The 21,745-nt window shown below is 45.9% G+C and overlaps 1 protein-coding gene across 5 annotated transcripts in view; it reads left to right on the forward strand.

Moving 5' to 3' along the window:
• STS (steroid sulfatase) overlaps positions 1 to 21,745 on the forward strand; it is a 193,676-nt gene that overhangs the window by 94,198 nt on the left and 77,733 nt on the right. For all 5 annotated transcript variants that reach the window (XM_043458338.1, XM_043458334.1, XM_043458337.1 and 2 more), the window contains exon 7: positions 17,164 to 17,301. In XM_043458338.1, the coding sequence (XP_043314273.1) occupies positions 17,164 to 17,301 (138 nt within the window). The remainder of the gene's footprint in view (positions 1 to 17,163; positions 17,302 to 21,745) is intronic.

Here is a 21,745-nt window from a genome sequence, read left to right on the forward strand (position 1 = left end):
GGTTACCCAGATAATCAGGAAACAGAGGCTGCAGAAAACATCCTCGCCGGCACTTTTGACAGGGTCTGGCATTACAGAAACCTCTGCCTAATGAGCAGGCTTTTTATTCAAGCAGATCTAGACAGGAGAGAGATGAACCTGTTTTCCATTACAGGCCACTGTTTACCTGAATTGCAAGATACATAATGAGGTTTCAGAACTTCAAGAAAACATTTAGGAAGCGAGGACAACCTGTGCCCTGTAACAAAATGACTAATACAGACCCACCGATGTCCAATTTTCCTTCCACGGCTGTCAAATAGATCTAATAAAAAGGCAGGATTAAAAAAAAGATCCCCTGTTCAGTTTCCAAACATAGAGACTAAGCTTTAGGACGTGTGCCAAAGAAACTTAAGGAAATGTGTTGTTGGGACATTTGGGAGAGCTTACTGCGAGATTTCGAAATGCAAGGCTTCTGGAAAATAATAAATGGGATCGTGTTACTGGAGGATACCTTTATTTATTTTAATTTTATTGAAGTGGAAGGAAATGGCAACCCACTCCAGTTTTCTTGCCTGGAGAATCCCATGGACAGAGGAGCCTGGTGTGCTCTATAGTCAGTGAGGTCGCAAGATTTGGACACAACTTTGCCACTAAACCACCACATAGGTGATTTACAATGTTGTGTTAATTTCTGCTATAAAGCAAAGTGACTTAGTTGTATATGCACACCCAGACACACACACACAGACATATATGTGCCTGCTCAGATAGACAAGGACAGGGAAGCCTGGCATGATGCAGTCCGTGGGGTCAAAAAGAGTCGGACACGACTGAGCGACTGAACAACAATAATTTTTGACCACACTGTTTAGCATGTGGATCTTAGTTCTCCAACCAGACTTTGAACCCATACCCCTGGCATTGGAAGTGCAGAGTCTCGACCTCTGGGCCACCCCTGGCATTGGAAGTGCAGAGTCTCGACCTCTGGGCCACCAGTCAGAGAAGCCCCTGACTTTACACTCTTCAGTTAGCATGGAAGCATTTGGGAGCAAAGCCTCTTTACAGAAGACTGTGTCAGTCACTTTATTTGCTCCCAAGCAGTGGAAGAAAAGAGAGGTGAGGTCTTCAAGTAGCCTGTTTCCATAAACAAACTCCTTTCTCCCTCCAAAATGGATCTTGTCCATCGGGTACCCCAGATATGAGTGATGCAGAAAACTCAAAACAAAACTCCGTTGTTTCTGGAGTTTTTTCGAGTGCTTGCTGCAGTTAACAGAAAATTCCATTCATTAAGGTCACTGACATCAGACCCACCCGTCGACTCTAAGGAGGCGTTTGCCTGTTTTATCAGTTCCTTTGATTTTAAAATGAACGCTCAGTGGCATTCACCTGCACACTCTTCTTGGGAGTCGGCCGTGACAGACTGTGATGTGGGCAACACGTTCATGTTTCCAGTTCACACAAAACTGTTAGGGAAGGAACATTGTTGTCATAATATATATTTTTTTCACTCGGAAGTAAGACAGTAGCCAGAAGAGAGCGAAAATGGCAGCATTACGGCATTTTGAGCCTTTTAACGGTGATCATTTGAAGGCAGAATTGCCCGTCACCTACCTCTGTCAACACCCCACCACCTGCCTGCCAGATCTCATCGGTAACAACCACCTTATTTATGCGTGTGTGCATCTGATTTCCGGCAAGTAAATAAGCCGTGCGCTCGGAAGACAGAAAGCTACAAGAAATGAGCATCTTTGCCGACCTCGGAAGCTTCGAGCGCTGACTTTGAGAAAAGTCATTTTGCCTTGTCTCAACAACGTGGCCTTTGCGTTTTTGCTTGGTGTTGCTTTCTAATTAAGCCGGGGGCGGGGTGGGGTGGGGGTGGTGGGTAGAGAGGAGGGTTCCAGAAAGGGCATTGCTGTCGACTTTGGAATAGAGGGAGTGCCTCTGGGTCCTAATAGAGGACATGCTTCTGCTCTTTGATGGCTCACCCCACACGGGGATGCTTGTGTGCAAAAACAAAAAAGTTCTTGCACTCCGGAGCCAGGCTGGGTCAGGCATCACTGTGGTCCCTTCGATTGGGTTGAAGGAAAGGGAACCTGTGAGCAGGACCGTATGCATGCAGTTGTGACCAGCCAGAGGTGTTGTGGCTGGTGATGACTCCAGGGCAGAATGCACACTCACCTGCGTGAGTGTGTGTGTGTGTGTGTGTGTGTGTGTGTACTCGCCTGAGCGTGCACGCACAGAACTACACATCATGCGTTTGGGAGGGAAAGTCTCTTTACAGGGGACTGACTTCTCTGAGACATTTTTGGAAAGTCTTTTTTTTTTTTTTTTTTACAGGGGATTGACTTTTTTTTTTTTTTTTTTTAATTTCCCAAGCAGTAGAAAAATGGGCCAAGCCGGGTCATCAAGGAACTTATTTCCATAAAGTCCTTCTCCATACATTTTTATTTGTCCTTTTCCTGATTTGTTTTTTTATTGAAGTATGGTTAATTTATGGTATTGGGTTAATTTCTGCCATACAACAAATTGATGCAGTTCTACTTGCATATATATACATATATATATGTGTGTGTGTGTATATATTTTTTTTCATGTCTTTTCCCATTATGGTTTGTCACAGGATACTGAGTACAATCCCTCTGTTGTACACTAGGGCCTTCTTGTTTATCCGTCTTATATAAAATAGTTTGCCTCTGCTGATCCCAAACTCCCAGCCCGTTCCTCCCCCTGCCCCTCCTCCCCCTCGGCACGCAAAAGTCTGTCCTCTATTTCAGTGAGTCTGTCTCTGTTTTCCTAGACAAGTTCATTTGTGTTGTTTTCGTAGATTTCACGTACAAGTGATATCACATGAGATTGGTCTTTCTCTGTCAGACCTCACATATGAGTGATATCACATGATATTGGTCTTTCTCTGTCGGGCCTCACATATGAGTGATATCACATGATATTGGTCTTTCTCTGTTGGACCTCACGTACAAGTGATATCGTATGATACTGGTCTTCCTCTGTCTGATTTACTTCACTTAGTGTGAGAATCTCTAGGGCCATCCGTGTTGCTTGCAAATGGCATTATTTCAGTCTTTTTGTATGTGTGTGTGGCAGAGTGCCATTCCTGCTGTGTATATATGGACCACCTCTTCTTCTTTCCTTTGTCCTCTCATCTGTCGATGGACATTTGGGTAGCCTCCACGTCCTAGATAGTGGTAAAGAACCTGCCTGCCAGGGCAAGAGGCACAGAAGACGTGGGTTTGATCCTCGGGTTCGGAAGATCTCCTGGAGGAGGGCTATGGTAACCCACTCCAGTGTTCTTGCCTGGAGAATCCCATGGACAGAGGAGCCTGGGGGGCTATGGTCCATAGCGTCGCACAGAGTTGGACATGATTGAAGTGACTTAGCACACATGTCCTAGCTATTATAAGTACTGCTTCTTGCCTAGAGAATTCCAGGGACAGAGGAGCCTGGCAGGCTACAGTCCCTGGGGTTGCAAAGAGTCAGACATGACTGAGCCGCTAAAGAAACAAAAATGACCGCTGGGGAGTACGTATCTTTTCAAATTGTGGTTTTCTCTGGATGTATCCCCCCAGGAGTGGGACTGCTGGGTCACACAGTAGCTGTATGTTAAGTTCTTTAAGGAACATCCATAGTGTTCTCCATAGTGACTGAACCAATTTACATTCCCACCAGCAGTGTAGGAGGGTTCTCTACTCCACACTCTCCAGCATTTGTTATTTGTGGACTTCTTGATGGTGGCCATTCTGAGCAGTGTGAGGGGATGCATCGTTAAGAGTGTTGATCTGTGCCTCTCTGATAATTTGTGATGTTGAGCATCTTCTCGTGTGCCTCTTGGCCATCTGTACCAATGGCATTCATTTTCAGTGTTTGCTCCTGCAAATGAATCTTTTTATCTGCCAAACTGCAATTTTTCTCTATTAATCTATTCTTGACTTTATATGCCTATGAGGTATGCACATCTGGAAAGCTTCATATAAATTAAGATATCAGAAAATCAAATGATAGGGTAGCAAAATGTATCTGCTTACATATATATATATACATATATATGTGTGTGTGTGTATATATATATAGTACATATCAGTTCAGTTCAGATGCTCAGTCATGTCCAACTCTCTGTGACCCCATGGACTGCAGCATACCAGGCCTCCCTGTCCATTACCAACTCCCAGAGTTTACCCAAACCCATGTCCATCGAGTCAGTGATGCCACCCAACCATCTCATCCTCTGTAGTCTCCTTCTTCTCCTCCCCTCAATCTTTCCCAGCCTCAGGGTCTTTTCCAGTGAGTCCAGTTCTTCCCATCAGGTAGCCAGAGTATTGGAGTTTCAGTTTCAGCATCAGTCCTTCCAGTGAACACTCAGGACTCATTTCCTTTAGGATGGACTGGTTGGATCTCCTTGCAGTCCAAGGGACTCTCAAGAGTCTTCTCCAACACCACAGTTCCAAAGCATCCATTCTTTGGCGCTCAGCTTTCTTTATAGTCCAGTTCTCACATCCGTACTTGACCACTGGAGATATATATATATATATATATGCTTCCCAGGTGGCACTAGTGATAAAAAAAAAAAAACCTGCCTGCAGATGCAGAGGGTGTAAGAGACATGGGTTCGATCTCTGGGTCAGGAAGATCCCTTGGAGAAGGGAATGGCAACTCACTCCAACAGTCCTGCCTGGAGAATCCCATAGACGGAGGAGCTTGGTGAGCTACAGTCGATAGAATCACAAAGAGTCAGACACGACTTAGCATGCATGCAAGGAAGCACATAATATATATATATATGTAAAACATAAATTTTATATACAAAATTTATGTATGTTTTCAAGTTATCTTCCCTTCCTGCGTGAGTTTCCAGTATTTGTGACAAAACAGTAATCTTCTTCAGAAAGATTCAGTTTTTTGCAGCCTCAGGTTAGACATGCAGACAGTACAGAGTCAGGCAGTTAAGACGGGGAGAGAGCCCTGGGACAGGAACAGTTGAAGTCTGTTAATACTTTCAGCCATGAAAAGTTATAGACTTTTGGCCATAAGGTTTAGTTAGAAATTCACTATGTAGAATATTGATTTTCATTCTCCAAATTAATTTATCCTATAAATCGTTAACCTCTGGGTTTCATAAACTCTGTAATCACGTTACCATTTTTTTTTTTTTTTTTTTTTTTGCAAAGCCCGAAGCTTAATTTTTATGTTCTTGAGCCCTGGTTGGATATTATCTTAAGTTGAATTTACATCTCAAATTAAAAGGAGTATGTTTTAACACTGTTCCACAAAATCATTTCCCTAAAGAAGATAACACCATACATTATTGAGGAATCAAGTTGCCCAATTGAGTCAAACAGGATTAATGAAATTTCTGGCTCCAGAACCACAACAGCTATCACAAGAATAGTAAATGTTGATTGACTCACAATAGCTAAAATCTAAAATTGGTATATGCTAGTCACTTATCTACCCACTCCACTGTTCTTGCCTGGAGAATCCCAGGGACGGTGGAGCCTGCTGGGCTGCCGTCTACCGGGTCACACAGAGTCGGACACGACTGAAGTGACTTAGCAGCAGCAGTCACTTATCCAACGTCTCACACGGATAGTGTAGTGGAGGCCTCACAATGGTGTTCTAAGAGACTTTTATCATCCTTACCGGTGAGGAAGTGACGTTTAGAGAGGTTCAGTGACTTGTGGAAGACTGCCCGGGCACCACTAGCCTACACTGCTTCTCTGTAAGCAGAAAAGGTTTCTAGTTTGTTGAATTAATTGAGAAAGGAGACTTGCCTCCTCTCCAGCTGTGGCTTATCTCTAAGACTCTTTGGACCAATGGCCTCCAACGGTTTTCCTCCAGCTCCTTTATCCTGGACAGAGTTCATCCATCCCTGCATTCTTGACTTTGTCTCACACGCTCTAGAGATGTCTGTATTCTTTGCAGTATCCCGGATATGGCGGCAACCTAGATGTCCACAGACAAATGAATGGATAACGAAGTTGTGGTACATATATATACAGTGGCATATTACTCAGCCATGAAAAGGAAAGAATTTGAGTCAGGTGTGGAATGTGGATGGACCTAGACTCTGTCGTAGAGAGTGCAATAAGTCAGCCAGAGAAGAGCAAATGTTGTATGTTAACTCACACGCACACACATGTATATGGAATGTAGAGAAATGATACTGCTGAGCCTATTTCCAGGGCAGGAACAGAGACAGAGATGTAGAGAACAGACTTGTGGACGTAGCAGGGGGAAGGAGAGGGTGGGACGATTTGAGAGAGTGGCACTGACATGTATATATACGGCCATGCGTAAAATAGAGCGCTGGCTGGAAGCTGCTTTATAACGCCGGGAGCTCAGCTCGGGGTTCTGGGATGACCTAGAGAGTTGGGATGGGGGGTGTGGGAGGAAGAATAACAAGGGAGGGGGTATATGTTTACATATGGCTCATTCACTTTGTTCTACAGCAGAAACTTGTACAACAACCTGTAAAGCAAATTATCCTCCAACTGAAAAAAAAAACAGAAAAAATTAAACAGATGCAGAAAATAACAGGGTGTGCATGTTGGGTATCACAGGGGTGCCCTGTATAACACTGCCTTCTCCCTCAGCCTCTTCCGATGAGCACATGTGATTTGCTCATCAAATATGTCTAGGCGTAGCAAGAAAAGATAAGCTAGGATCTGAGAGATGGAGTGAAAGCAATGTTTACATGGTATTCCGCTGAGGACCAGGGTCTGTATTTGAAAGGTGAGATCAAAATTAGGGGTGAGGAGCAGATTTGAATACGTGTTGCTTTGGAGTCGTGACACCCAATGCGCGCTTGCCAAAAAGTCAAAAGCAATAATTCCCATGCATGTGGACTTCCCCTGGCGGGGGGGGGGTTTCAGTGGGTAAGATTTTTGTGTTCCATTGCTCGGGGTGGGAGTTCAATCCCTGGTCAGGGAGCTAGGATCTCACATGCCTCCAGGCCAAGAAACCAAACCATAACACAGAAGCAACAGTGTAACAAATTCATTACAGACATAAAGAACATCCTCCTGTGTCCATGTGTTAACACCTGCTTGAATGAGTTGAATTAATCAGATGAAATGAAATCACATATTTAAAAGAGTTAGCACAGTGCCTAGAATGCAACAAGTGCTCGATCAATGCTAGCTGCTATTATTATTTTTATTATTACTATTGCTATTATGATTGTTCTCCCTTTCACAGATTGGGTGGAGCATGTTTGCTGAAAATGTACATATACCCACATTATATTGAGTAGAAAAGTCATGGATGAGGAAAAAAAAAATGTCCGTGATGGAAAAGGAGGCAGGTATTTGGACCATCTTGTGGGTTTTTACATCACTGTCACTATTTCCTCTTCTATTTGAAATGTTCACTCTGGACCTCACATTTCCTGCAGAGCCCTTCTACCCGTGGCTTTGGTGTTCAGGATCTTAGGGACAGAATTGAATTGCTTCTGAGAGCTTGAGCTATCCCCATGAATGCAGCGTGTCACCCCAGAGTTAGATGAACATTTCAGGAACTGCGGGCAGCGAGCTGGAGGTGGTCACTTGGACATAAGAGAGGACCTTGGTGGGATGGTAGTCAATGTACCCACTTTTTTTTTAATACATATTTATTTATTTGACTGCACCAGATCTTAGTTTTAGCAAGCAGGATCTTTTGTTGTGGCATGCAAACTATTTTGTAGCACACAGGGTCTTTTGTTAAGGCATGCAAACTCTTTTGTAGCATGCAGGGTCTTTGGTTGTGGCATGCACACTCTTAACTGTGGCATGTGCGATCTAGTTCCCTGACCAGGAATCGAACCCAGGCCCCCTGCACTGGGAGTGTGGTGTCTTAGCCACTGGACCACCAAGGAAGTCCCAGCATGTCCAGGTTTTACTGAGTGGTGAGGAGGAGTTGAACCTGTGATTAATGTAAAGCTGTCTGCAAACAGAGGCATTATTTTCCATTTTGTATCCTCAGCTTTACAGATGGTCCAATCCAATGCCAAAGGGAAAAAAAAATCTAGTCCTGAGATTAAAAAAATGGGTAGGTCAATGTTATCTGACAACCTGGATGAAAGGAGGGTTTAGGGGAGAATAGATACATGTATGTGTATGTATATATATATGTGATTGAGTCCCTTCTCTGTTCACCAGAAACTATCACAACATTGTTAACTGACTGTGCCCCAAATGCTCCCATACTTTGGCCACCTGATGTGAAGAGCTGACTCACTGGAAAAGACCCCAATGCTGGGAAAGATTGAGGGCGGGAGGAGAAGGGGATGACAGAGGATGAGATGGTTGGATGGCATCACTAACTCGATGGGCATGAGTTTGAGCAAGCTCCGGGAGTTGGTGATGGACAGGGAGGCCTGGCGTGCTGCGGTCCATGGGGTTTCAAAGAGTTGGACATGACTTAGCGACTGAACAACAATGCAAAATAAAAAAGTTTAAAGTTTGAAAAGAAAATGAATAGGGATAGTGTGAAGGGCATCATAGAAAAAGAGCCTTCTGAAGAGCTTCGTTTCCTTGGTCGTTCACTGTCCATTGCCTCTGGACGTGCACTGCTCACAGCCCAGCTCAGGTGGGAAGTGTAAGGGTCCTCTCTCCCATTGCTGGAGAAGTTCTGGCCAATCCCTTTCTAGAGCTCTGCGCCAGCTTGGACCATAGAAAGCAGCCCCTGGACCAGTGGGCAATGTCAGTCTCCATCACAAAGCCGGGATAACCTCCCCTGGCAAGTTCAACCGGTGGCCGTTTGCACAGAGCAAACGAGATGCAGGCTTTCTTCTCTGCAACCCAGTGAAGACCAGCAGATACAGAGGTATAGCTACATCAAACGTGGGGAGACCTGTGTGCCTCCGAGAGCTGCCCTTTGAAACAAACGACTGCCTGCTTGTCTGAGCGCCCGATGCCCAGGTCAACCAGTTCTCTGTGACGCTTATCCTCCCGGGGAGGCGACGGCCACAGACACTGACTGCAGAGCCTTCCTCCGACCCACGGGCATGTTGACTTCGGTTTCCCCCCAGACTCACACATGCGACGCCGCTGAAGAGACATGGTGATGCTGCTGTTGTGTACATGAGCAAAAACACGGGTGTGCTCGCTGAGAATGAGGACTGATAGGAGTCATTCAAATCATTTCCAGCGAGTGCAGCACCCTGGGGAGGTGGAGGGGGGGGAGAAACACAGAATTTATTGTTAATCGGAGAAGATGGCTAAGCAGAGCCTTGGAAGCATCCCAAGTGGTGGAGAACATATGCTGGAGGAGGGGATCCGTCTCACAGTAGAGCTGGGATGAGGGCAGAGATGGGCTTAAGAGAGGAAATCGCCATGTAATCATAGCAACCAGGGGCAACCCAGGATAAGGATGAATTTCCTGGAGACAGTGTGGACTCAGACAGGAAGGAACCCGAGAAAATGAAGGATTGGCTTTGTAGGGTCAATGACAGCATGATTTGTCTCTCTAGGCAACTGATTCAGGGGTGCATCAGACCACAGGGTGAAGCTTGCTCCCTGAAACAACATCTAGTGTTTCCGCAAGCCCTGCAGAGAGTTGTAGCCATCACCAGCTGCTGGAATTATTAGTAGTTGCTCTCTTATTTATCTTCAGATCCTACCCTCTTTGGGGACATTTGCATTCCATCATTGACCTGTTGATCACAGGAGTGACTTACTGAAATAGTTTTAGGGGAACTTTTTAGCGTTTCCTGTGTTCCCTGAATTACAGTGAGTAGGTGGAAATTCTCAATTATTCATGGTGGGCGTCTGCTTCAGGAGATAATCCCTTTCCTTAAAGAGCTCGGTGTCTCCAGAAGGGTGCATAGTGACGTCACGGCATTTTTGTTTCCATATTTTGCCTGAATCGACCCACCTTATAGGAAACGAGAGAAAAGCCAGATTTGCTGAATTAGCAAGCCTTGTTGATTAAAAAAAAAATTTTTTTTTTGAAGTAATTGTTGGTTTACAACATCTCGGGTATCCAGCAAAGTGATTCAGTTTTATAGAGACACACACAACTTCTTCAGATTTCTTTTCTGTTACAGATGGTTACAAGATATTGAATATAGTTCCCTGTGCTACACAGTAGGTCCTTGTGGTTTATCTGCTTCATGTAAAGTAGTGTGTATCTTTTAATTTCAAGTTCACAATTTATCCCTTCTCCCAACCCTTTGGTAGCTACAAGTGGGTTTTCTGTGTCTGTGAGTCTATTTCTGTTTTACGGATGAACTCATTTGTATCATTTTTTGCATTCCACGTAAAGCGATATCATATGATGTCGATCTTTCTTTAACTTCACTCAGTATGGCAAGCTTGAGGTCCATTCATGTTGCTGCAGGTGGCATTATTTTGTTCTTTTTTTATGGCTGAGTAATATTCCATTCTCTATGTGTTCCTCCTCTTCTTTATCCATTCCTGTCTCCCTGGACCTGTAGGTTGCTTCCCATTCTTGGTTATTGCACGTATTGCTGCTGTGAGCATTGGGGTGCATGTATGTTTTTTGAATTATGGTTTTCTCTGGATATATGCCCAGGCGTGTGATTGCAGAATCACACGGGAACTCTGTTTTTAGTTTTTAAAGGAACCTCCGTACTGTTCTGCACCAACTTACATTCCCACCAGCGGCGTTGAAGGGTTCCCGTTTCTCCACAACCCCTCTAACATTTGTAGACTTTTTAATGATGGCCCTTGTGGCCTGTAGGAGGTAGTACCTCGTTGTAGTTTTGATGTCAGGCAAGCTGATGGCTTGACTCTGACTTCTAACTCCACTGTAAGAAGAGGTCAGCTGCATTGAGTACTCAGAGTCCTGGGTTAAGAGTTTGCGATGCAGTTCTCTGTCATCGCTCATGGCAACCGTCTACCGTTATATATTATGACCTCCAACTTAGAGGGGCTTCCCGGGTGGCGCTAGCGGTAAAGAACGCACCTGCCAAGGCAGGAAAACCTGGGTTCGATCCCCGGGTCGGGAAGATCCCCTGGAGGAGGGCGTGGCAACCCACTCCAGTATTCTTGCCTGGAGAATCCCATGGACCGAGGAGTCTGGAGGGCTGCAGCCCATAAGGTCACAGAGATTTGGACGTGACTTAGCACGCTCTCAGCACCCACTCAGAGGTCAAGAACTGCAGTGAGTAAACCAGGGACCCAGGACTTGGGACCTGGAAGCCAGACCCTGAACAGTTAATTCTCCCATGATGGCACCTCCATCTCAGGCAAGACCTAGGATTCTTCCCCAGGACTGGAACACCGTCTATCTCACTTTACTCATCACAGCGGAATGTGACATGACTCTTGCTTGTGGCGTGAATCAGTGGAAGGAACAAACTCTCCAGAACCGAGGCTTCTTTCAGCCTGTGTTCACACTTGTGGGAGGAGGGACCGTCATTTTCACACCTTCCAGATTTCTGCTTTAAAATGACCGAACCCTCGTCAGCAAGCCCTCATTTTTTTTTTTCCCCTGATACACTCAATCTTGCTGTCTCCAGTTAGATAACAAAGTGCTCTTGAAAATGGCTTGTTTTCTGTATTTGTTTCATTTTCAGGAAGAATGTGGGGAAGCTTTGGAAATAAAACATTTCATTTATACGCTCTCCTGCAGCCCTCCACCGGTAATTCAGAACTATCATCCCATATAAATTGGTATCATTATACCTTGAGAACCTCTGAAAGATAATATTTGCAGACCTCTGACTTGCAGCATGTGGGTCTGAAAGCAAGAATAATACAGCGGCGTTTGTTCCCACAGGAGATTTCACTGCAGAATTTTTTTAGACGAGAAATATGTTAGACCTTTATAGGATCAGTGTCAAGAAACATCTAACGGCTAATGGGCTTTTCGAATGAGATTCTGGCATTTAAGACCTAAATAGTATGAGATTCGAGGGTGCCTCTTTCAGGGGGAAAAAGAACTGAAAGAGAATCAGAAACGTGATGCTTCTTCAGGTATCCATGCATGGGAGCATCAGCTAGCTTTTCTGGGATCCTTAACCCCAGCCAAGTGGCATACGGTCCTTTCCATGAAAATGATCAAGTTGTCACTCTAGGCGATGGATCGAAAGAATGGATAGGGGCAAAGGAAATCATGGTCGTTTGAAATATTGGAGTTTGGAGGAGATATCTAGGGAGGAGTGTGAAGATGAGGGAAGACGTGAGATATATTTTAGTAGAAGGATTGTGTGTGGTGAGTGCGGCAGCTGGGTAGTCTGGGTTTGAAAACAGCCTCTCTCTTTCCCTTAGAAAGACCCCAGGTCGGGAAGATCCCCTGGAGGAGGGCGTGGCAACCCACTCCAGTATTCTTGCCTGGAGAATCCCATGGACCGAGGAGCCTGGCAGGCTACAGTCCACGGGGTCGCAGAGAGTCAGACATGACTGAGCACCCAGGCACCCACTCCTCCTGCGTGTTCCATAAACACAGGGGCGGCGGCGATAGCAGGGGGGGATGTAGCTGCCTTGAGGAAAGGCAGCGGTCAACCAGGGGTCTCTGGGATCATATGTCTGCAAATGGAACCTGGGGATATGGCCAAGGTGATTATTTCCAAGGTTTTGTCAACTATAAATAAACAAGCTGTAAATATTTTTAAATATTTAAATATTTTGTTGTCACGGAAGCTGCATTTTTCAAAAAGATATTTCTTCATAGCATTTTTCTTTATACTAAGGTACTTCTATATATGTATATTCAAGAATACTTTCGTTTGAAACAGAGGTGCATGGTTGTATGCCCTTTTGCAAATACCAGTTACAGTACAAGGAAGTGAAACGCTGATCTGTGTCATTTTATTAATACTTACAAATTTTTATATGCACCCAAAGGGGCATTCGTCTTTTGTTGTTTGCTTTTTTTTTTTTTTGTAAATTTTTTTAAAACATTCTCTCTGCAGTTCTTTCCTCCGTCGCTGCACGGGCTTTTCTCTAGTTGCAGGGAGAGGGGGCTGCCCTCGAGTTGTGGGGTGTGGGCTTCTCATTGCGGTGGCTTCTCTAGTTTTGGAGCACGGTCTGTAGGTTGCATGGGATGCAAGAGTTGCAGCTCCAGGGCTTTAGGGCGCAGGCTCAGTAGTGTGGTACACGGTCTTTGTTGCCCCTCGGCATGCGGGATCTTCTTGGATCAGGGATCAGACCCAGGCCAGGGATCCAAGGCATTGACCAGCAGATTCTTTCCCAACGAGCCACCAGGAAAGGCCCCCAAAGGGGCCCTCTTCCTCCAGAGTGTATTCTGCTGCTGCTGCTAAGACACATCAGTCATGTCCAACTCTGCGACCCCATAGACGGCAGCCCACCAGGCTCCCCCATCCCTGGGATTCTCCAGGCAAGAGCACCGCCGTGGGTTGCCATTTCCGTCTCCGTCAGAGTGTACGTGGGGGTTATATCTCTGCCTTGTTGCTCCTTCCTGTGTGAGCTCATTAAACTAATTAGCATTCGCAAAGTGATGAGCCTTAAGTTAGTGTCAGAGTCCAATCACCCCAATCCCCGGGGGCACAGGTGGTTTGCGGAGCTGAACCAAAGCACAGCCCAATAAATGTCTGCCTGGCAGTGACTGATTACGGGAGACAACTGGATGAGACAGTCCTGCACGTCTTATCCTTTGATCCTGAGGATGACATTCCTCTCCGCGGCGCGGCTTCCAGGAATGTTTATCATACGGGATGAAGCACTGAGAGAGATTGAACGGCCTCTAGCCCGTTGCAATCAGATAGCAAAAATATGTCTGGTGACAGATGAGTTAGATGTTGCTTTTGCTTTGGAAATCATGTCTGCCACCTCCGCAGAGGGTGGACTCTGTAGCTTTTTACCTCCTTTATTTGGATGAAATCAGTGAGGGTGCAGCCCCAGGGTGGAGGGCCTGACTCCACGGCGGGCGTGATCTGTCTGCTGGATAGGCTTACCCATATTCAGTTGTTGTCTTTTTTTAGTATTTATTTATTTGGCCGATTACTTATATTTGGTTATTGTCTTTTTTTAAAAATATTTATTTATTTGACCCATTACCCATATTCGGTTATTGTCTTTTTTTAAAAATATTTTAAAAAATTTATTTATTTGGCCAATTACCCATATTCAGTTATTGTCTTTTTTTAATATTTATTTGGCCAATTACCCATATTTAGTTGTTGTCTTTTTTTAATATTTATTTGGCCGATTACCCATAATCAGTTATTGTCTTTTTTTAATATTTATTTATTTGGCCGATTACCCATATTTGGATATTGTCTTTTTTTTTTAATATTTATTTACTTGGCTGAGTAGGATCTTAGTTGCCGCACGCGAGGTCACAGGGTTGGCTGGTGTTCACTGTGGCCTGTGGGGGTCTCCCGTTGTGACCTCTGAACTCTCAGTTGCGGCCGATGGGCTCCCGTTCCCTCATCCGGGGTGGAACCCGGGCCCCCTGCATCGGGAGCGTGGAGTGTCGGCCACTGGGTGGTGGTGATTTAGTCGCTCAGGCCTGTCCGACTCTTTTGCGACCCCACGGACTGCAGCCCGCCAGGCTCCTCTGTCCATGGGGATTCTCCAGGCAAGAATCCTGCAGTGGGTTGCCATTTCCTTCCTCCAGGAGACCTTCCCGACCCAGGGATCAAACCCGAGTCTCCTGCCTTGCAGGCGGATTCTTCACCACTGAGTCACTTAGCCCCTGGACCACCAGGGAAGCCTCCTGAATTGTTACTTCTGCTGCCAAGGATGCCCCGTGTCCTTGTAGAGTTCCCGTTATGATTATCCTACACTGACGAACTGGACCTCACCCCAAAATGTGGGTCCCCTTTCGACATGAGTGATCCTTGAGCCACACCAAGACGATATGGACAGGGTTGTAACTCCCACTTGATGAGACTTTCTGGGCAGAGCAGGGTAGCTGCTAGGCCAGTGTGAAGATGGCTTGCGGAAGATGGGAAAAAGGAGATGAATAAGTCGTCATGGGGGATAGAAGCTGGCTCCTGGATGTGGGTTCCTGCATGTGGGTAGGAGCTGGTACAGTTTGAACCCCACCGTGGGCACTGAGGGAAGGAACCTGTAGGCTTTCTTGTAAGCTTGTTGGGTGCAAATGGAAGAGGCAGAGATGAGGTCTAAATACTCTTTGTGCTTGCTGTTTAGTTCCTAAGTCGTGTCCGCCTGTTTGCGACCCCATGGACTGCAGTCCGCCAGGCTCCTCTGTCTGTGGGATTCTCCCAGGCCAGAACACTGGAGTGGGTTGCCATTTCCTTCTCCAGGGGATCTTCCCGGCCCAAGGATCGAACCCACGTCTCATACATTGGCAGGCAGATTCTTTATGGCTTAGCCACCTGAGAAGCATTTAAAGCTCTTAGCAGACCTCAGAAAACCAACTCAGACCCTTTAATACCTCACAGTATAGATACCTGGATGCATTGACCAAATGAAGCTAGCCTCATGGGACTATACGGGATCTCGGTGGAAATTATAAGTTAGATACCTCTAGTCTGACCATCTTTTCTTCTGATTTGAGAGCAGATGAGTGAGTTGAGTGAAAGTCACTCAGTTGTGTCCGACTCTCTGCGACCCCATGGGCTATACAGTCCATGGGATACTCCAGGCCAGAATGCCAGAGTGGGTAGCCTTTCCCTTCTCCAGGGGCTCATCCCAACCCAGGGATCGAACCCAGGTCTCCCGCATTGCAGGCAGATTCTTTACCAAGTGACTTATGAGGGAAGCCCAGACAAGAGCTTCCTAATCAGAGAGGGTGTATTTCAGCCCATTCTTCCATCTTCAGCTCGCTTCTGTTTTGTTTTTTTTCTTATGAAAAATTTGAGGTATAAAGAGAGAAAAGTGCAGTCCAGTGCCACGTGTCCTGGGTCCACCTCTACCGGTTAGTGAAGTCATGTCTGATGTAGTTTCATCCCTGCTCTGTACTTACTTCCCATCTTCCTGGATGAATGTGATGACCAGAGAAGCTGTCATACCATGCCATCCACGGGTCTGTTCATCTGCTAAGCTGTGCTGGCTTTGCGAGTCTGGGTTTTGGAATCAGACTTCACTCTTTCTTCTGTGTCTGCGACCTCCTAGGCATCCCTGCTGGCTCAGACAGGAGAGGATCTGCCTGTAATGCAGGAGACTCGGGTTTGATCCCCAGGTGGGGCAGATCCCCTGGAGAAGGGAAGGGCAACCCACTCCAGTACTCTTGCCTGGAGAATCCCATGGACGGAGGAGCCTGGCGGGTTACAGTCCATGAGGTCGCAAAGAATTGGACACCGCTTAGCGACTAAATAGCAACAACAATATGTTAGGGTTAGTCTAGAACATAAAGTTTGGGGAAACAAGATGAGGACAAGAAGAAGGAAAGCGTGAGGAAAATGGATTTCTCATGATGGGCAGTTTTAGACCTGGGTATCTATGGTAACTCTTAGAAAGGTCCTTCATCTAAAAGTATGTATAGAGATGTTTCCTCATATAAGAGGACCACTGATGGTTTAGTTTTTTTCCAGTCGATGAGGAAAGCTAGTAGACTTCTTTTTCTTTAATTGGAGAATGATTGCTTTACAACGATGAGTTAGTTTATACTGTACAACGTGTCAGCTGTCTGTATACATACATCCCCTTCCTCTTGAACCTCCTCCCCACCCCCTCATCTGACTCCTCCAGGCAAATGGATTAAGAAGTCATGCTGCATATATATATACAGTGGAATATTACTCAGCCATGAAAAAGGAACAAGATTGGGTCATTTGTAGTAATGGGGATGAACCTCGAGTCTCTTATACAGAGTAAAGTAATTTCAAAGGAGAAAAACAAAGATCGTATTTTAGCACATATTGATGGCATCTAGTATACTTTTTCATGACCTCAAGACCAAGGCCAGCCGATGATTGCAATAGTCTTCCCTCTGTCTGCTAGCATCTTCCTCCAAAGGGCTTATGATCCGTGAGCCTGGTTCTTCTAGAATCCTTTGTCGAGTCTCCCTGGAGGATCGCCCCACCATGCCTAGAGGTTCAAACGATGCTTACAGATGATACTTAATTCCGTGACTCACCTGTCTCCTTGTCTCTGGCGAGTGCCCAGCCACTGTTGGTCCTTCTGGTTATGGTGCATCCCGTGTTAGAATCCGCATGGGCGGGAGCACTCGGCGTTTCAGACTCTCTCCTCCTCAGCATCACCAATTCCCAGACGAGTGCACAAGGGCAAATGGTCTCTGTTTCTTTTGTAAAGCTCGCGCTGTTTTAACGTGGAGTGTTTTCCTCCCCTCCAGGGCAGATCTTGGATGTCCTTGATGAGTTGAAATTGACTGATAACACCCTGGTCTACTTCTCCTCGGACCAAGGAGCTCATATAGAAGAGGTGACCATCAAAGATGAAGTTCACAGAGGCAGTAACGGAATCTACAAAGGTAAGAAATGTGTTTGGGTGGGCAGTGCCCATGTTATCATCTCTGGGCACCCCGGCTCAGCCCTCACTCACCTTCTTCTGGACCTTGGAGGACCTTAGTCCTGTTCTTTTTTTTAATATGCATATTTATTTATGTATTTGGGCTTCCCCAGGTAGCTCAGTGGTAAAGAATCTGTCTGCCAAACCAGAGACTTGGAGATGCGGATTCAATTCTTGGGTGGGGAAGATCCCCTGGAGGTGGAAATGGCAAGCCACTCCAGTATTCTTGCCTGGAGAAATCCCACGGACAGAGGAGCCCAGTGGGCTACAGTCCATGGGGTCGCAAAGAGTCGGACACGACTGAGCGACCAACACTTTAACTTTTTCATATGATCTCTTTCTTAGTTGTGGCATGGGGGATCTACATCTCTGACCAGGAATCAAACCTGGGCCCCCTGCTTTGGGAGCACGTTTTCTTAGCCCCCGCTGAACCACCAGCAAAGCCCTCCAGGAACTCTTTAGTAAAATGATCCAGCCAGCCCTCCTGTATTCGCTCTTAATTTAAAGTGAGGAGAAGTTGGAAGCTTATATTCCTATGTTAGATGATGAGTTATGTTAGATGATGAGTTGCTTTTTCCTTGTTTCCACGAGGTTATGGGCTGTGTGCAGAAAGTTGTTTTTGTTATTTCAATAGATGGTAGCCTCTCTTGAGATGCAGTCACAGACCGAATTTCATGTGCTAGCCCCCCCCAACCTCCAGCATCCCGAAGAGGGTCCTTTAGGTTCCAAAGCAGCTTAGCGGCTGTTGCTGAGCTGTGTACATAAATCACAGTAATAGAACTGGCGAGCAGGTGATACATTATTTAAGAAACTCATAGACATGGTGGGACGGAGCCCCCGTTTGGGGACAGAGGACCCCCAGCTGATGACTCTGAGAAAGCCGGATGGAGCAGAGAAGGGGGAGGGTGTACTGGGATTTCGTGATGCTAGCTGAGTGTTCAGAAACACAAGTGGATGGGGAGGCTGGGTCAGAAAGAGAGGGTCCAAGGTCTGAGAGATGCCTGTGGGCTTGCGGTTTTCATATAGTCTGCAAGGCGTGCTCACTGCCGCTCCCTGTCTTCTTTTTCACCTGGACGATTATTGCTTTACGACGCTGTGTCGGTGTCTGCCACGCATCAACACGAGCCAGCCACAGGCGTACAGACGTCCCCTCCCCCTGGAACCTCCCTCCCACCCCATCCCACCCGTCGAGGTGGACGCAGAGCACTGGCTTGAAGTCCCCGAGTCACAGAGCAGGTTCCTATCTATTTTAAACACCGTACTGTATGTGTTTCTATGCTGTTCTCACAAATCATCCCACCCTCTCCTTCCCCCACAGTGTCCACAAGCCTGTTCTCTGTTACTGCTCTCCAGATAGGTTCATCAGTACCATCTTTCTAGATCCCATATACGTGCGTTAATATATTTATCTTTTCCTTTCTGACTTACTTCACTGTACCCCGTAGGCTCTAGCTTCACCCACCTCGTTAGGACCGACTCAGATACGTTCTTTTCTTATAGTTGAGTACACATTCCACAGTACCACGGTTTCTGTGTCCACTCATCTGTCGGTGGACATCTGGGCTGCTCCCACGTCCTAGCTGTTGTCAAACGGGCTGCCGCGAACTCTGTTGTTCAGCCTCTGAGTCGTGTCCGACTCTTTGCGACCCTGTGGGCCACAGCACGCCGGGCTTCCCTGTCCTTCACTGTCTCCCAGGGTTTGCTCAAACTCATGTCCACTGAGCTGGTGATGCCGTCCAACCGTCTCATCCCCTGTCGCCCTCTTCTCCTCCTGCCCTCAGTTCTTCCCAGCATCAGGGTCTTCTTTTCCAATGAGTCAGCTCTTTGCCTCAGGTGGCCAAAGTCTTGACGCTTCGGCATCAGTTCTTCCGATGAATATTCAGGCGTGATTTCCTTTGGGATGGACTGGTTTGATCTCCTTGCCGTCCAAGGGACTCTCAGGACATTAGGGGTACATGCGTCTCTTTCAATTATGGTTTTTTCAGGGCATATGTCCAGTAGGGGCCCTGTTGGGTTGTATGGTGGTTCAATTCCTAGTTTTTTAAGGAATCTCCGTACTCTTCTGCGTAGTGGCTGTCATCAATTTACAGTTCCACCGACAGTGCAAGAGGGTTCTGTTTCGTCCACATCCTCTCCAGCGTTAAACGTATTGGATGTGTTAGAAATGCTTTTCTTGACTCCTAGAAATACCGTCGATGTGTGACACGATATTAATACGGTAGTCGCTCCTCTATTGCAAAGCATTATCCCTTTGTCAAGTTTAGTTGAAATCAAGTTCACCTGAAACATGGTTACTATATCATGCTCTCAAAAAAAGAAAATAAAGAAGTAAAAGATTTTACTTTCTTTTATCTATGGGAAATGGCAAAAAAAAGGTCAAGAACTTGTCTTTGATGACTTCTCAAGGTCAAGACAGCTTGTTTCCTAAAGCTGTGAAGTCACATGCATTCCTGTGATCTGTGCAAACACAGGGGAATCACGCCATTTAAACTCATTGATCAAAAGAGCATCTTTTTCTGAACAATACTGATTTCACATCTTAATCAGAACTGCTCAGAAAGATCTATACTGTTTAAGCTCAGTGATCCCCTGGTATTCCCCAGTCAGATCTGTCTCACTGGTCTACCTTGATAGAATGGCTGTGATCGAATCACTTTACCAGATTTCAACAGCCAATCCCTTTTAAGATCAGAGGAACACTAGATCCTGCTGTAGTCTGCATTTTAAAAAATTAATATTATGGGTTTGAGGGGATAGTGTCACTACTAGTCATTCTTTTTTAAAACTGAAATATCATTGGATTAGTGGAGGAGGGCATGGCAACCCACTCCAGTACTCTTGCCTGGGAAATCCCATGGACACAGGAGCCTGGCAGGCTAGCGTCCACGGGGTCACAAAGCGTCAGCCACGCCAAAGCAACTGAGCACACACATAGTCGGTTTACAATCTTCTGTTAGTTTCAAATGTATAGCAACGTGATTCAGTTATACACATGTGTATATCTATTTTGTTTCAGATGGTTTTCCCTATAGATTATTACTGAATATTTAGAGTAGAGTTCCCTGGCCTATATAGTAGGTCCTTGTTGATTATCTATTTTATATGTAGGAGTATGTGCCTGTTAACCCCAAAGTCCTAATTTATTCCTCCCCACCTTCCCTCTTTGGTAAACATAAGTTTCGTTTTTTGTTTTTGTTTTAATATGTCTGTGAGTCCATTTCTGTTTCATAAATGAGTTCATTTGTGCCATATTTTTAATTCCATATGTAAGTAATATCGTATTTTGTTTGTCTCTGTCTGGCTTACTTCAGTTAATATGGTCATCTCTAGGTCGATCCAAGTTGGTGCAAATGGCGTCATCTCATTCTTTTTTATGGCTGAGTAATATTCCATCGTATACATGTACCACATTTTGTTTATCCACTGACCTGTTGGTGCATATTTAGGTTGTTTACATGTCTTAGCTATTGTGAAGAGTGCTGCTATGAACATAGGGGTACATATATCTTTAGTTTTCTCTGGATGTATGCCCAGGAGTTGACTTGCTGGATCCTAGGATGGCTCTATTTTTAGTTTTTTAAGGAACCTCCAAGGTGGGAGGAGAAGGGGTCGACAGAGGGTGAGATGGTTGGATGGCATCACCCACTTGATGGACATGAGTTTGAGCAAGCTCCGGGAGCTGGTGATGGACAGGGGAGCCTGGCGTGCTACAGTCCATGGGGTCGCAAAGAGTCAGACACAACTGAGCAACTGAACTGAATGCTGTTTTCCACAGTGGCTACACCAGCTTTTATATTCCCACCAACAGTGCAGAAGCGTTCGCTTTACTTCCCACCCTGCCCAACAGATAATATTTGTAAACTCATTTTCACCTTTCCCCTAAAGTCTTCTCCCTTAGCTGGGACCAGAATAACCTAAGATCGTCTTAGAGTTTAGAGTTTCCAGTCCCTTCCTCCTAGTTGAAAATTCCCCGAAGTCTTGGATTGAGAGCATCATATTCCTGGCTCTCACTTTGGTTTTGTTCCTCTCCAAAGTCAAGGTCACCCAGCAGGAGGCTCCCCCGTCAACCCCCACCTCCCTTCTACCCTGCCTAAAGGCAGGTAATAAATGCCAGTGGGGTGGATGGATTAACTCTGTCGATAGCATCTGCAGAAACATGGGTTGGCAGGGGTGGGGGCTGAGAATCACGTTTTCCTGTGTGTGCCAGAGAGGAGGCTTTCCAAACTTCCTGAGTCCTGGATGGAAGCTCCTGCCGTTGCTGAACGTTGAAGGGCACATTCCGCAAGGAGCTGATGGACTCCTTGCCTCTGATTTCTTGGTCCAGACTGCTTCTGAGTAGCTTCTTAGGTAGAAGTCACCGAGTTTGGCATCTCTTTGCCTCATACAGTCACATAGCTTTCAGAGCA

Source organism: Cervus canadensis, chromosome X, assembly GCF_019320065.1.
Source record: "Cervus canadensis isolate Bull #8, Minnesota chromosome X, ASM1932006v1, whole genome shotgun sequence".
Classification (NCBI taxonomy): domain Eukaryota; kingdom Metazoa; phylum Chordata; class Mammalia; order Artiodactyla; family Cervidae; genus Cervus; species Cervus canadensis.